This window comes from Pseudophryne corroboree, chromosome 3, assembly GCF_028390025.1.
Source record: "Pseudophryne corroboree isolate aPseCor3 chromosome 3, aPseCor3.hap2, whole genome shotgun sequence".
Taxonomy (NCBI): domain Eukaryota; kingdom Metazoa; phylum Chordata; class Amphibia; order Anura; family Myobatrachidae; genus Pseudophryne; species Pseudophryne corroboree.
In genome coordinates, this window is record NC_086446.1 from 195993866 (window position 1) to 196009088 (window position 15223).

A 15223-nucleotide genomic window follows, 5' to 3' on the forward strand; every position below is an offset into this window, starting at 1 on the left:
TACCACCTAACCGTGGTTTTTTTTTCTTTCTTCTTTATACATACATAGTTACATAGACATCTCTTTATCAACCAGTCTATATTAGCAGCAGACACAGTACAGTACGGTAGTTCACGGCTGTGGCTACCTCTGTGTCTGCACTCGGCAGGCAGTCCGTCCATAATTGTATACCACCTAACCGTGGTTTTTTTTTCTTTCTTCTTTATACATACATACTACTACGACATCTCTTTATCAACCAGTCTATATTATTAGCAGCAGACACAGTACAGTACGGTAGTTCACGGCTGTGGCTACCTCTGTGTCTGCACTCGGCAGGCAGTCCGTCCATAATTGTATACCACCTAACCGTGGTTTTTTTTTCTTTCTTCTTTATACATACATAGTTACATAGACATCTCTTTATCAACCAGTCTATATTAGCAGCAGACACAGTACAGTACGGTAGTTCACGGCTGTGGCTACCTCTGTGTCTGCACTCGGCAGGCAGTCCATAATTGTATACTAGTATCCATCTCCATTGTTTACCTGAGGTGCCTTTTAGTTGTGCCTATTAAAATATGGAGAACAAAAATGTTGAGGTTCCAAAATTAGGGAAAGATCAAGATCCACTTCCACCTCGTGCTGAAGCTGCTGCCACTAGTCATGGCCGAGACGATGAAATGCCAGCAACGTCGTCTGCCAAGGCCGATGCCCAATGTCATAGTACAGAGCATGTCAAATCCAAAACACCAAATATCAGAAAAAAAAGGACTCCAAAACCTAAAATAAAATTGTCGGAGAAGCGTAAACTTGCCAATATGCCATTTACGACACGGAGTGGCAAGGAACGGCTGAGGCCCTGGCCTATGTTCATGGCTAGTGGTTCAGCTTCACATGAGGATGGAAGCACTCAGCCTCTCGCTAGAAAAATGAAAAGACTCAAGCTGGCAAAAGCAGCACAGCAAAGAACTGTGCATTCTTCGAAATCCCAAATCCACAAGGAGAGTCCAATTGTGTCGGTTGCGATGCCTGACCTTCCCAACACTGGACGTGAAGAGCATGCGCCTTCCACCATTTGCACGCCCCCTGCAAGTGCTGGAAGGAGCACCCGCAGTCCAGTTCCTGATAGTCAGATTGAAGATGTCAGTGTTGAAGTACACCAGGATGAGGAGGATATGGGTGTTGCTGGCGCTGGGGAGGAAATTGACCAGGAGGATTCTGATGGTGAGGTGGTTTGTTTAAGTCAGGCACCCGGGGAGACACCTGTTGTCCGTGGGAGGAATATGGCCGTTGACATGCCAGGTGAAAATACCAAAAAAATCAGCTCTTCGGTGTGGAGGTATTTCACCAGAAATGCGGACAACAGGTGTCAAGCCGTGTGTTCCCTTTGTCAAGCTGTAATAAGTAGGGGTAAGGACGTTAACCACCTCGGAACATCCTCCCTTATACGTCACCTGCAGCGCATTCATAATAAGTCAGTGACAAGTTCAAAAACTTTGGGTGACAGCGGAAGCAGTCCACTGACCAGTAAATCCCTTCCTCTTGTAACCAAGCTCACGCAAACCACCCCACCAACTCCCTCAGTGTCAATTTCCTCCTTCCCCAGGAATGCCAATAGTCCTGCAGGCCATGTCACTGGCAATTCTGACGATTCCTCTCCTGCCTGGGATTCCTCCGATGCATCCTTGCGTGTAACGCCTACTGCTGCTGGCGCTGCTGTTGTTGCTGCTGGGAGTCGATGGTCATCCCAGAGGGGAAGTCGTAAGACCACTTTTACTACTTCCACCAAGCAATTGACTGTCCAACAGTCCTTTGCGAGGAAGATGAAATATCACAGCAGTCATCCTACTGCAAAGCGGATAACTGAGGCCTTGGCATCCTGGGTGGTGAGAAACGTGGTTCCGGTATCCATCATTACTGCAGAGCCAACTAGAGACTTGTTGGAGGTACTGTGTCCCCGGTACCAAATACCATCTAGGTTCCATTTCTCTAGGCAGGCGATACCGAAAATGTACACAGACCTCAGAAAAAGAGTCACCAGTGTCCTAAAAAATGCAGCTGTACCCAATGTCCACTTAACCACGGACATGTGGACAAGTGGAGCAGGGCAGGGTCAGGACTATATGACTGTGACAGCCCACTGGGTAGATGTATGGACTCCCGCCGCAAGAACAGCAGCGGCGGCACCAGTAGCAGCATCTCGCAAACGCCAACTCTTTCCTAGGCAGGCTACGCTTTGTATCACCGCTTTCCAGAATACGCACACAGCTGAAAACCTCTTACGGCAACTGAGGAAGATCATCGCGGAATGGCTTACCCCAATTGGACTCTCCTGTGGATTTGTGGCATCGGACAACGCCAGCAATATTGTGTGTGCATTAAATATGGGCAAATTCCAGCACGTCCCATGTTTTGCACATATATGAATTTGGTGGTGCAGAATTTTTTAAAAAACGACAGGGGCGTGCAAGAGAAGCTGTCGGTGGCCAGAAGAATTGCGGGACACTTTCGGCGTACAGGCACCACGTACAGAAGACTGGAGCACCACCAAAAACTACTGAACCTGCCCTGCCATCATCTGAAGCAAGAAGTGGTAACGAGGTGGAATTCAACCCTCTATATGCTTCAGAGGTTGGAGGAGCAGCAAAAGGCCATTCAAGCCTATACAATTGAGCACGATATAGTAGGTGGAATGCACCTGTCTCAAGCGCAGTGGAGAATGATTTCAACGTTGTGCAAGGTTCTGATGCCCTTTGAACTTGCCACACGTGAAGTCAGTTCAGACACTGCCAGCCTGAGTCAGGTCATTCCCCTCATCAGGCTTTTGCAGAAGAAGCTGGAGACATTGAAGGAGGAGCTAACACGGAGCGATTCCGCTAGGCATGTGGGACTTGTGGATGGAGCCCTTAATTCGCTTAACAAGGATTCACGGGTGGTCAATCTGTTGAAATCAGAGCACTACATTTTGGCCACCGTGCTCGATCCTAGATTTAAAGCCTACCTTGGATCTCTCTTTCCGGCAGACACAAGTCTGCTGGGGTTGAAAGACCTGCTGGTGACAAAATTGTCAAGTCAAGCGGAACGCGACCTGTCAACATCTCCTCCTTCACATTCTCCCGCAACTGGGGGTGCGAGGAAAAGGCTCAGAATTCCGAGCCCACCCGCTGGCGGTGATGCAGGGCAGTCTGGAGCGACTGCTGATGCTGACATCTGGTCCGGACTGAAGGACCTGACAACGATTACGGACATGTCGTCTACTGTCACTGCATATGATTCTCTCAACATTGATAGAATGGTGGAGGATTATATGAGTGACCGCATCCAAGTAGGCACGTCACACAGTCCGTACTTATACTGGCAGGAAAAAGAGGCAATTTGGAGGCCCTTGCACAAACTGGCTTTATTCTACCTAAGTTGCCCTCCCACAAGTGTGTACTCCGAAAGAGTGTTTAGTGCCGCCGCTCACCTTGTCAGCAATCGGCGTACGAGGTTACATCCAGAAAATGTGGAGAAGATGATGTTCATTAAAATGAATTATAATCAATTCCTCCGCGGAGACATTGACCAGCAGCAATTGCCTCCACAAAGTACACAGGGAGCTGAGATGGTGGATTCCAGTGGGGACGAATTGATAATCTGTGAGGAGGGGGATGTACATGGTGATATATCGGAGGGTGATGATGAGGTGGACATCTTGCCTCTGTAGAGCCAGTTTGTGCAAGGAGAGATTAATTGCTTCTTTTTTGGGGGGGGTCCAAACCAACCCGTCATATCAGTCACAGTCGTGTGGCAGACCCTGTCACTGAAATGATGGGTTGGTTAAAGTGTGCATGTCCTGTTTTGTTTATACAACATAAGGGTGGGTGGGAGGGCCCAAGGACAATTCCATCTTGCACCTCTTTTTTCTTTTCTTTTTCTTTGCATCATGTGCTGATTGGGGAGGGTTTTTTGGAAGGGACATCCTGCGTGACACTGGAGTGCCACTCCTAAATGGGCCCGGTGTTTGTGTCGGCCACTAGGGTCGCTAATCTTACTCACACAGTCAGCTACCTCATTGCGCCTCTTTTTTTCTTTGCGTCATGTGCTGTTTGGGGAGGGTTTTTTGGAAGGGACATCCTGCGTGACACTGCAGTGCCACTCCTAGATGGGCCCGGTGTTTGTGTCGGCCACTAGGGTCGCTAATCTTACTCACACAGCTACCTCATTGCGCCTCTTTTTTTCTTTGCGTCATGTGCTGTTTGGGGAGGGTTTTTTGGAAGGGACATCCTGCGTGACACTGCAGTGCCACTCCTAGATGGGCCCGGTGTTTGTGTCGGCCACTAGGGTCGCTAATCTTACTCACACAGCTACCTCATTGCGCCTCTTTTTTTCTTTGCGTCATGTGCTGTTTGGGGAGGGTTTTTTGGAAGGGCCATCCTGCGTGACACTGCAGTGCCACTCCTAGATGGGCCCGGTGTTTGTGTCGGCCACTAGGGTCGCTAATCTTACTCACACAGCTACCTCATTGCGCCTCTTTTTTTCTTTGCGTCATGTGCTGTGTGGGGAGGGTTTTTTGGAAGGGACATCCTGCGTGACACTGCAGTGCCACTCCTAGATGGGCCCGGTGTTTGTGTCGGCCACTAGGGTCGCTTATCTTACTCACACAGCGACCTCGGTGCAAATTTTAGGACTAAAAATAATATTGTGAGGTGTGAGGTATTCAGAATAGACTGAAAATGAGTGTAAATTATGGTTTTTGAGGTTAATAATACTTTGGGATCAAAATGACCCCCAAATTCTATGATTTAAGCTGTTTTTTAGTGTTTTTTGAAAAAAACACCCGAATCCAAAACACACCCGAATCCGACAAAAAAAATTCGGTGAGGTTTTGCCAAAACGCGTTCGAACCCAAAACACGGCCGCGGAACCGAACCCAAAACCAAAACACAAAACCCGAAAAATTTCAGGCGCTCATCTCTAGTTAGCACAATGAGAATGCCCGCAAAGGTAACGACGCATTCTAGGTATCATATTTAACTAAATAGAACTTGAGGGATTCCATCACAAGTACCCTGTTTAAACAGGGGAGATCAGAGAGTGAAGTCATACTTATACTCCCATTATCAAATAGAGCAAAACAAAGAACAAAACCATAACTTCAAGAGTATAACTAAAAAATTAGGTGTCCACGGTAGTGATGACATCTGTGATGTCGGCGTGATCTTCTGTGGACTCTTCACGAAGGTACGCAGCTGCATCTTCCGGACTGGTAAAATCTAGATGCTTGTCTCCATCATAAATCCGAAGTTTAGCCGGGTAAAGCATGGAGAATCTGCGTCTAATGGATACTAATTTTGTGCAGATTGGGTTGAAGGCCTTTCGAGCTCTCATCAGCTCAGCAGAAAAATCTTGAAATATAAGCAATCTGTTGTTTTCCCATTGAAGGGATCGAAGTTTTCTAGATGCTGTCCAGAAAGCAACTTTGTGAAGATAATTAAGGCATCTAAACAAGGTGACCCGTGGACGGCCGGTAGGAGAACGAGGAGGTGGACCCACACGGTGTACACGTTCAATTACTAAGTCTTTACAAGATTCTGTGATACCAAGTAAAGTGGGTAAAGTAGATCGTACAAACCGAACGAGGTCATCTCCCTTGACAGTTTCTGGTAAACCAACCAGCCTAATATTATTTCTTCTGGACCTATTTTCTGCGTCATCTAGCTTCATCCAAAGCTGATAATTTTCCTTTTCAAGACGTTTAATGCTGCCTTGCACATCTGACATATCATGACAAAGACCTCCGATCCTGTTCTCATTAACGGAGACTTTATGTGAGAGATGTTGTAATTGAAGTGAAATATCCGACACTGCTTTGGATAATAATGGTGACATAGCTTTTGTTATGGCTTCCGTCAGATCTGCGTATGTTATTGGCGAGTCAGGAGACCGATCAGTTAACGGTGTGCAAGAAAGGGATTGTGACGCTATCAGCTTTTTGGGAGCTGGAGACGAAGGAGGAGTAGTGATGCCTGGTGCCATAATTGTATTGGCCCTCCTTTTTTCTTGTCTAACAGGGAGGGAAGAAGCAGGGACTTTAACTGAAGAGTTGGGGGACAGGAATCGGTCCATTAGTAGCTATAGGTAATGACGAGAAGGAGATACGTGTGGTTTTGAATTTTTTCTGTGATCAATGCAGGGAGTGTTATAGGTATGCTGAATGGTGCTTGAAGACACGTAGAGAGAGGCCTCTATTAGATATCAGATGTGTAGAACAACTCAGCGGGAGGGCTGTGTAAAATATGTCAGAAGCACTGTACCTTATGTAAGTAACACCACTGAGGGTGATAATCAGCTGCCAGACTGCTATTCACACTGGCCGTTACGTGCTATGTCCCTGCAGCCACAACAGTGTGCTCTGAAGCACTGAGAATGAGAGCGGCTGTGCTGGGGAGATGATATCCGGCTCTCACACCCGCTAGCAGGATCGAGAACTCTGCTGGTGAGACGTGCTGGCGGACGGGGTCACTCGTCTGTGAGGGCACGGCTCCACGGAATCGCCGCCTCCCGCTGATAGCTCCGGGCAGACCGCTACTGTGACGAGCTGACAGATGTAGATCTCTGGGTGCAGGGCAGCGGCTCGATGCGGCCGTCTTCCTCCGGCGGAACTTAAATCACCGTTACCGCTGATAGCTCCGGGCAGGCCGCTACCGTGGCGTGCAGATAGACATAGGTCTCTGGGTGTAGGACAGCGGCTCACTGTAGCCGTCTTCCTCCGGCGGGGCTTAAATCACCGTTACCGCTGAGGGCTGTGAGGGTTAGTTGTACAAGGGAGACTGTAAAACAGTCGAGATAACGATATTTTCTGCCGGGGGTTAGCGGAGCTCTGCTGCGATGCGACTTCACAGCATGAGACCGGAACCGGAAGTCCGATCTTTCCCTATTTTAACCTCCACATTTTTGTTCTCCATTTTTTAATGTGTGGAATTATATGCCAGTATCAATAGCAATGGCCTACTACTATATATACTGCGCACAACTGAAATGCACCACAGGTATGGATGGATAGTATACTTGACGACACAGAGGTAGGTACAGCAGTGGCCTACTGTACCGTAATGCTATATATTATATACTGGTGATCAGCAAACTGTGCAAAACTTAAATGCACCACAGGTATGGATGGATAGTATACTTGACGACACAGAGGTAGGTACAGCAGTGGCCTACTGTACCGTAATGCTATATATTATATACTGGTGGTCAGCAAACTGTGCAAAACTTAAATGCACCACAGGTATGGATGGATAGTATACTTGACGACACAGAGGTAGGTACAGCAGTGGCCTACTGTACCGTAATGCTATATATTATATACTGGTGGTCAGCAAACTGTGCAAAACTTAAATGCACCACAGGTATGGATGGATAGTATACTTGACGACACAGAGGTAGGTACAGCAGTGGCCTTCTGTATCGTACTCCTATATATTATATACTGGTCGTCAGCAAAATTATGCACTGTACTTCTACTATATACTACAATGCAGCACAGATATGGAGTGTTTTTCAGGCAGACAACGTATACTGGTGGTCACTGGTCAGCAAAACTCTGCACTGTACTCCTCCTATATAATATACTGGTGGTCCCCAGTCCCCACAATAAAGCAGTGTGAGCACAGATATATGCAGCACACTGAGCACAGATATGGAGTGTTTTTCAGGCAGACAACGTATACTGGTGGTCACTGTCAGCAAAACTCTGCACTGTACTCCTCCTATATAATACAGCTGCTCCCCAGTCCCCACAACTAAGCAGTGTGAGCACAGATATACTGTATGCAGCACACTGAGCACAGATAAGGAGCGTTTTTTTCAGGCAGAGAACGGATAAAACTGGTGGTCACTGATCAGCAAAACTCTGCACTGTACTCCTCCTATATTATACAGCTGCTCCCCAGTCCCCACAATTAAGCAATAAGCAAGCACAACTATTTGCATCAACAATAAACTGAGAGGACACCAGCCACGTCCTCTCCCTAACATTTCCAATGCACGAGTGAAAATGGCGGCGACGCGCGGCTGCTTATATAGAATCCGAATCTCGCGAGAATCCGACAGCGGGATGATGACGTTCGGGCGCGCTCGGATTAACCGAGCCATACGGGAGAATCCGAGTATGCCTCGGACCCGTGTAAAATGGGTGAAGTTCGGGGGGGGGTTCGGTTTCCGAGGAACCGAACCCGCTCATCACTAGTCACAGTGGTGGTGTCCTCTGCTGCCGTATGTCCAGTGCTGCTGTATAAGTCCCTTACAGTGTCGCTGTGTTGTCCTTCATCAGACCAGTGGTAGTGTCCTGTGCATCAGTCAGTCCAGTGACCAGTCACAGTGGTGGTGTCTTCTACATGCCATTTGTCCAGTGCTGCTGTATAATAAGTCCCTTACAGTGTCGCTGTGTTGTCCTGCATCAGACCAGTGGTAGTGTCCTGTGCTGTATATTATTTACTCCAAATAAAGGGGTTATTAACATTTAATCCAAATATAATTTTTACAGGGTTTGCCCTGTGTGGTGTAGGGGTACACTCTCCTGTGCCTCATATTGTTATATAACTCCAGAAAAATAAAGGAGAACAAAAATTTGGAGGATAAAATAGGGAAAGATCAAGAACCACTTCCTCCTAGTGCTGAAGCTGCTGCCACTAGTCATTACATAGATGACAAAATGCCATCAACATCATCTGCCAATGCCGATGCCCAATGTCATAGTAGAGGGCATGTCAAATCCAAAAAGCAAAAGTTCAGTAAAAATGACCCAAAAAAATAAATTTAAATGGTCTGAGGAGAAAAGTAAACCTGCCAATATGCCATTTACGACACGGAGTGGTAAGGAATGGCTAAGGCCCTGGCCTATGTTCATGACTATTGGTTTAGCTTCACATGACGATGGAAGCCCTCATCCTCCCGCTAGAAAAATTATAAGAGTTAAGCTGGAAAAAGCACAGCAAAGTGCGTTCTAAGATGGAATCACAAATCCCCAAGGAGAGTCCAAGTGTGTCAGCGGTTGCGATGCCTGACCTTCCCAACACTGGACGGGAAGAGGTGGCTCATTCCACCATTTGCACTCCCCCTGCAAGTGCTGGAAGGACACCCACAGTCCAGTTTCTGATATTCAAATTGAAGATGTCGCTGTTGAAGTACAGCAGGATGAGGATATGGGTGTTGCTGGCGCTGAGGAGGAAGTTGACGAGGAGGATTCTGATGGTGATGTGGTTTGTTTAAATCAGGCACCGGGGGAGACACCTGTTGTCCGTGGGATGAATAAGCCCATTGTGATGTCTGGGCAAAATACCAAAAAAGCCACCTCTTCGGTGTGGAATTATTTCTCCACAAATCCGGACAACAGGTGTCAAGCCATGTGTTGCCTCAGTCAATCTGTAATAAGTAGGGGTAAGGACGTTAACCACCTAGGAACATCCTCCCTTATACGTCACCTGCTGCACATTCATCAGAAGTCAGTGTCAAGTTGTGAAACTTTGGGTAAGAGCATAAGCAGTCCACCGACACCTAAATCCCTTCTTCCTCTTGTACCCAAGCTCCTGAAAGCCACACCACCAACTCCCTCAATGTCACCTTCCTCCTCAGTCAGAAACATCAATAGTCCTGCAGGCCATGTCACTGGCAAGACTGAGGAGTCCTCTCCTAACTGGAATTCCTCCGGAGGATCCTGCTGCTGTTCTGCCGCTGCTGTTGCTGCTGCTGGGAGTCAATCGTCATCCCAGAGGTGAAGTCGGAAGCACTTGTACTACTTCCAGTAATCAATTGACTGTCCAACAGTCCTTTGTGAGGAAGATGAAATATGACAGCAGTCATATTGTTGCAAAGCGGATAACTCAGGCCTTGACAGCTATGTTGGTGTTAGACGTGCGTCCGGTATCTGCCATTAGTTCAGTGGGACTTAGAGAACTATTTGAGGTAATGTGTCCCCGGTACCAAATCCCATCTTGGTTCCACTTCACTAGGCAGGCGACACCGAGAATGTACAGAGACGTCAGAAAAAGTGTCCTCAGTGTCCTAAAAAATGCGGTTGTACCCACTGTCCACTTAACCACGGACATGTGGACAAGTGGAACAGGGCAGACTAAGGACTGTATGACTGTGACAGCCCACTGGGTAGATGTATTGCATCCTGCAGCAACAACAGCAGCGGCACCAGTAGCAGCATCTCGCAAAGCCAACTCGTTCCTAGGCAGGCTACGCTATGTATCACCGCTTTCCGTAAGAGGCACACCGCTGACAACCTCTTACGGAAACTGAGGGACATCATTGCACAATGGCTTACCCCAATTAGACTCTCCTGGGGGTTTGTGATATCGGACAACGCCACCAATATTGTGCGTGCATTACATCTGGGCAAATTCCAGCACGTCCCATATTTTGCACATACAATTAATTTGGTCATGCATAATTTTTGGAAAGGGGCGTGCAGGAGATGCTGTCAGTGGACCGAAAAATTGTGGCCCACTTTCGAAATTCAGCCACCGCGTGCCGAAGACTGGAGCGCCAGCAAACACTCCTGAACCTGCCCTGCCATCACCTGAAGCAAGATGTGGTAACGAGGTGGAATTCAACACTATATATGCTTCAGAGGATGGAGGAGCAGCAAAGGGCCATTCAAGCCTATACATCCACCTAAGATATAGGCAAAGGAGGGGGAATGCACCTGACTCAAGCGCAGTGGAGAATGATTTCCGTCTTGTGCAAGGTTCTCCAACCCTTAGAACTTGCCACATGTGAAGTCAGTTCAGAAACTGCCAGCTTGAGTCAGGTCATTCCCCTCATCATGCTTTTGCAGAAGCAGCTGGAAAAATTGAAGGAGGAGCTAAGACAGAGCGATTCCGCAAAGTATGTGGGACTTGTGGATGGAGCCCTTCATTTGCTTTGCCAGGATTCAAGGTTGATCAATCTGTTGAAATCAGAGCACTACATTTTGGCCACCGTGCTCGATCCTAGGTTTAAAGCCTACATTGTATCTCTCTTTCCGGCAGACACAAGTGTGCAGAGGTTCAAAGACCTGCTGGTGAGAAAACTGTTAAGTCAAGCGGCTTGTGACCCGTCAACAGCTCCTCCTTCATTTTCTCCCGCAACTGGGGCTGCGAGAAAAAGGATAAGATTTCCTAGCCCACCCGCTGGCGGTGATGCAGGGCAGTCAGGAGCGAGTGCTGACATCTGGACCGGCCTGAAGGACCTGCCAATGATTACTGACATGTCGTCTACTGTCACTGCATATGATTCTGTCACCATTGAACGAATGTTGGAGGATTATATGGGTGACAGCATCACTGTAGGCATGTCAGATGGTCCATATGTATACTGGCAGGAAAAAGAGACAATTTGGATGCCCTTGCACAAACTGACTTTATTTTAACTAAGTTGCCCCCCCTCCAGTGTGTACTCCGAAAGAGTGTTTAGTGCAGCCAGTCACCTTGTCAGCGATTGGCGTAGGAGGTTACTTCCACTAAATGTGAAGAAGATGATGTTCATCAAAATTAATTATAAATTCCTCCGGGAAGACCTTTACCAGCGATTGCCTCCAGAAAGTACACAGGGACCTGTAATGGTGGATTCCAGTGGGGACTAATTAATACTCTGTGAGGAGGAGGATGTACACTCTGAAAGGAGTGAGGAATCGGAGGATGAGGACGAGGTCGACATCTTGCCTCTATAGAGCCAGTTTGTGCAAGGAGAGATTGATTGCTTCTTTTTTGGTGGGGGCCCAAACAAACCAGTCATTTCAGCCATAGACGTGTGGCAAACCCTGTCACTGCAATGATTGGTTTGTTAAAGTGTGCATGTCCTGTTTATACAACATAAGGGTGGGTGGGATGGCCCAAGGACAATTCCATCTTGCACCTCTTTTTCTTCTTTGCATCATGTGCTGTTTGGGGACTAGTTTTTTAAAGTGCCATTCTGTCTGACACCGCCGTACAGCTCCAGGTGTACTGCCGTATAAGTCCATGGGTACTGCCATATAAGTCCAGGCCAGTGGTGCTGTCTTGTGCTGCATCAGTCCAGTGGTGGTGTCTTGTGCTGCCATAAGTCCAGTGGTGGTGTCCTGTGCTGTATATTGGGAGTATTTCAGAGTTGATCGCAGCAACAAATTTGTTAGCAGTTGGGCAAAACCATGTGTATTGCAGGTGGGGCAGATATAACATTTGCACAGAGTTAGATTTGGGTGGGTTATTTTGTTTCTGTGCAGGGTAAATACTGGATGCTTTATTATTACACTGCAATTTAGATTTCAGTTTGAACATACCCCACCCAAATCCAACTCTCTCTGCAAATGTTATATCTGCCCCCCCTGCAGTGCACATGGTTTTGCCCAAATGCTAACAAATTTGCTGCTGCGATCAACTCTGAATTACCCCCATTATTTACTCCAAATAAAAGGCTTATATACATTACTTATATTATTATCCAAATAATTTTTACAGGGTTTGCCCTGTGTGGTGTAGGGGTACACTCGCCTGTGCTGCATATGGGCCCTCATTCCGAGTTGTTCGCTCGGTAAAAATCTTCGCATCGCAGCGATTTTCCGCTTAATGCGCATGCGCAATGTCCGCACTGCGACTGCGCCAAGTAAATTTGCTATGCACTTAGTAATTTTACTCACGGCTTTTTCATCGGTCTGGCGATCGTAATGTGATTGACAGGAAATGGGTGTTACTGGGCGGAAACAGGCCGTTTTATGGGCGTGTGGGAAAAAACGCTACCGTTTCCGGAAAAAACGCAGGAGTGGCCGGAGAAACGGAGGAGTGTCTGGGCGAACGCTGGGAGTGTTTGTGACGTCAAACCAGGAACGACAAGCACTGAACTGATCGCAGATGCCGAGTAAGTCTGAAGCTACTCAGAAACTGCTACGAGGTGTGTAATCGCAATATTGCGAATACTTCGTTCGCAATTTTAAGATGCTAAGATTCACTCCCAGTAGGCGGCGGCTTAGCGTGAGCAACTCTGCTAAAATCGCCTTGCGAGCGAACAACTCGAAATGACCTCCATTATTATAATAGCTCCAAATAAAAGGGTTTTTATTATCCAAATTAATTTTACAGACTTTGCCGTGTGTGGTTTAGGGGTATGCTCTCCTGTGCCACCAATATTGTGCGTGTATTACATCTGGGCAAATTCCAGCATGTCCCATGTTGTTTGTTCCGCACACTTGTGTCGCTAAGCTTAGTCATACAGCTACTTCATTGCACCTCTTTTTCTTCTTTGCATGATGTGCTGTTTGGGGCCTAGTTTTCTTAAGTTCCATCTTGTCTGCCATTGCAGTGCCACTCCTAGATGGGCCAGGTGTTTGTGCTGCACTCTTGTGTCACTTAGCTTAGTCACTTAGCTTAGCCATCCAGTTACCTAATTGCATCTCTTTTTCTTCTTTGCATCATGTGCTGTTTGGGACCTATTTTTTAAATCTGCCGTCCTGTCTGCCACTGCAGTGCCACTCCTAGATGGACCAGGTGTTTTTGCCACACACTTGTGTCCCTTAGCTTAGTCATCCAGCCACCTCGGTTCAACCTTTTGGCCTAAAAACAATATTGTGAGGTGTGAGGTATTCAGAATAGACTGTAAATGAGTGGAAATTAATGTTATTGAGGTTAATAATACCGTAGCTTCAAAATTACCCCCAAATTCTGTGATTTTAGCTGTTTTTATGTTTTTTTCAAAAATCATCCAGATCCAATACCAAAACACGACAGGGTGGTTTTGTCAAAACCAATCCAGATCCAAAACACGAGCATGGAACCAGAACCAAAACACAAAACACGAAAAGTGCCCGTCGCACATCTCTAATTAAAACCAGCAGATATGAAGTTATTGATTTTAGCTCATTTCCATTAAAGACGCCAATAATTTTGGAATTGACTATTTAATATACAGTATGGCCAGGATGGTCAACTGCCATCAGATTCAACCTGTTCATGGTGATGGACATAATGTGGGGTGCGCGGTAAAAATGGTGCAAACGGACTTTTGCATCTGTTCCGCCATAATGCTTGTTTATTGCTGACCATAGTCCTCTTCTGTTTGGTGCATGCATACATGTATATATAATGGTTATATATAAGCATGCATACCTGGAGTATATATGGGGCCAGTCCTGAACATGGTGACAGAGTAGTTAGTATTCCTGCACTGAAGTCATGAGTACAATATTTGACCATGGTCTTATCTGTGTGCAGAATGTTTGTACACCTTATGTTTGCGATGCAGTCAGAATACCGATGCTGGAATACCGACCCTAATTTGAATGCCGATACCGGCATCCAGATTGGGTACACCATCCCGGCACCGGAATACCAACAGCTGGGATCTCCACCGCGGACAGGCTGCACCGCAAGTCAGGTAAGCCTTGTGGGGGGGGGGGGGTATGTTTAGGTTGCAGAGGCGAGGGTTAGGGTAGGCTGCATCCCGGGAGGTTAGGGTTAGGCACATCCCTAGGAGGGTTAGGCTGCAGGGGGGAGGGTCAGGTTTAGGCACCTACAGGGGGTGGTTAGAATTAGGCAACAAGGGGGGAGGTTAGGTTTAGGCTGCAGGTAGGGAGGGTTAGGGTTAGGGGGTTGTGGAGAGGGGGGAAACACCTCTTACTTATCCTTCTTAAAGCTTCTTAAATATCGGGATCCCGGTGTCTATTACAACCGCCGGGATGCCGTGCACCAGCAAAACATACTGATCCTGCATGTTTGTGTGGGTTGCATCCAGGGGGCCTGGATAAACTGATACTAACAAAGTTAACCCTAGCATATAAGTGTATGTGTGCTTGTTTATTGAGGAACTTAGAATATATGCTCAAACTGAGCACATACTGATTTGAATGACCACTTATTGTAAATATATGCTTGATGTATAATATGTGTGAATATTGTCAGAGAAATACATTTACCAATACATTCCGCTAGTCTGGATCCACCAATATATTGAGATGTCCAAGAAAAGCCAGTTTCACTCCCACATTTCTCATATAACCTGCTTCTCCTCATAAAGGAAAAATCATAGCCCTAGGAAAAAAATAACTATAAGTATTGTACATAGCATTCCACAGATTTTTTTTTTTGCTGTTTTATATGGCTATATGTTAAATACATCATTAAAAAGTAATTATGATTAAAACAAAGTAATTAAAATTAAACAGTGCTTTACAGTACTTTTGGTTTCTGAGGGATCAGCCTTCTTTGCCTATCTATGGGTATTGGGGGTCATTCTGACCCAA

General features: G+C 46.7%; 1 protein-coding gene across 1 annotated transcript in view; it reads right to left on the reverse strand.

Annotated features, from left to right (window-relative positions):
- Positions 1-15223, reverse strand: part of LOC135057589 (uncharacterized) — a 77598-nt gene that overhangs the window by 43008 nt on the left and 19367 nt on the right. The window contains exon 6 of the mRNA XM_063963424.1: positions 14897-15011. Within this exon, the coding sequence (XP_063819494.1) occupies positions 14897-15011 (115 nt within the window). The remainder of the gene's footprint in view (positions 1-14896; positions 15012-15223) is intronic.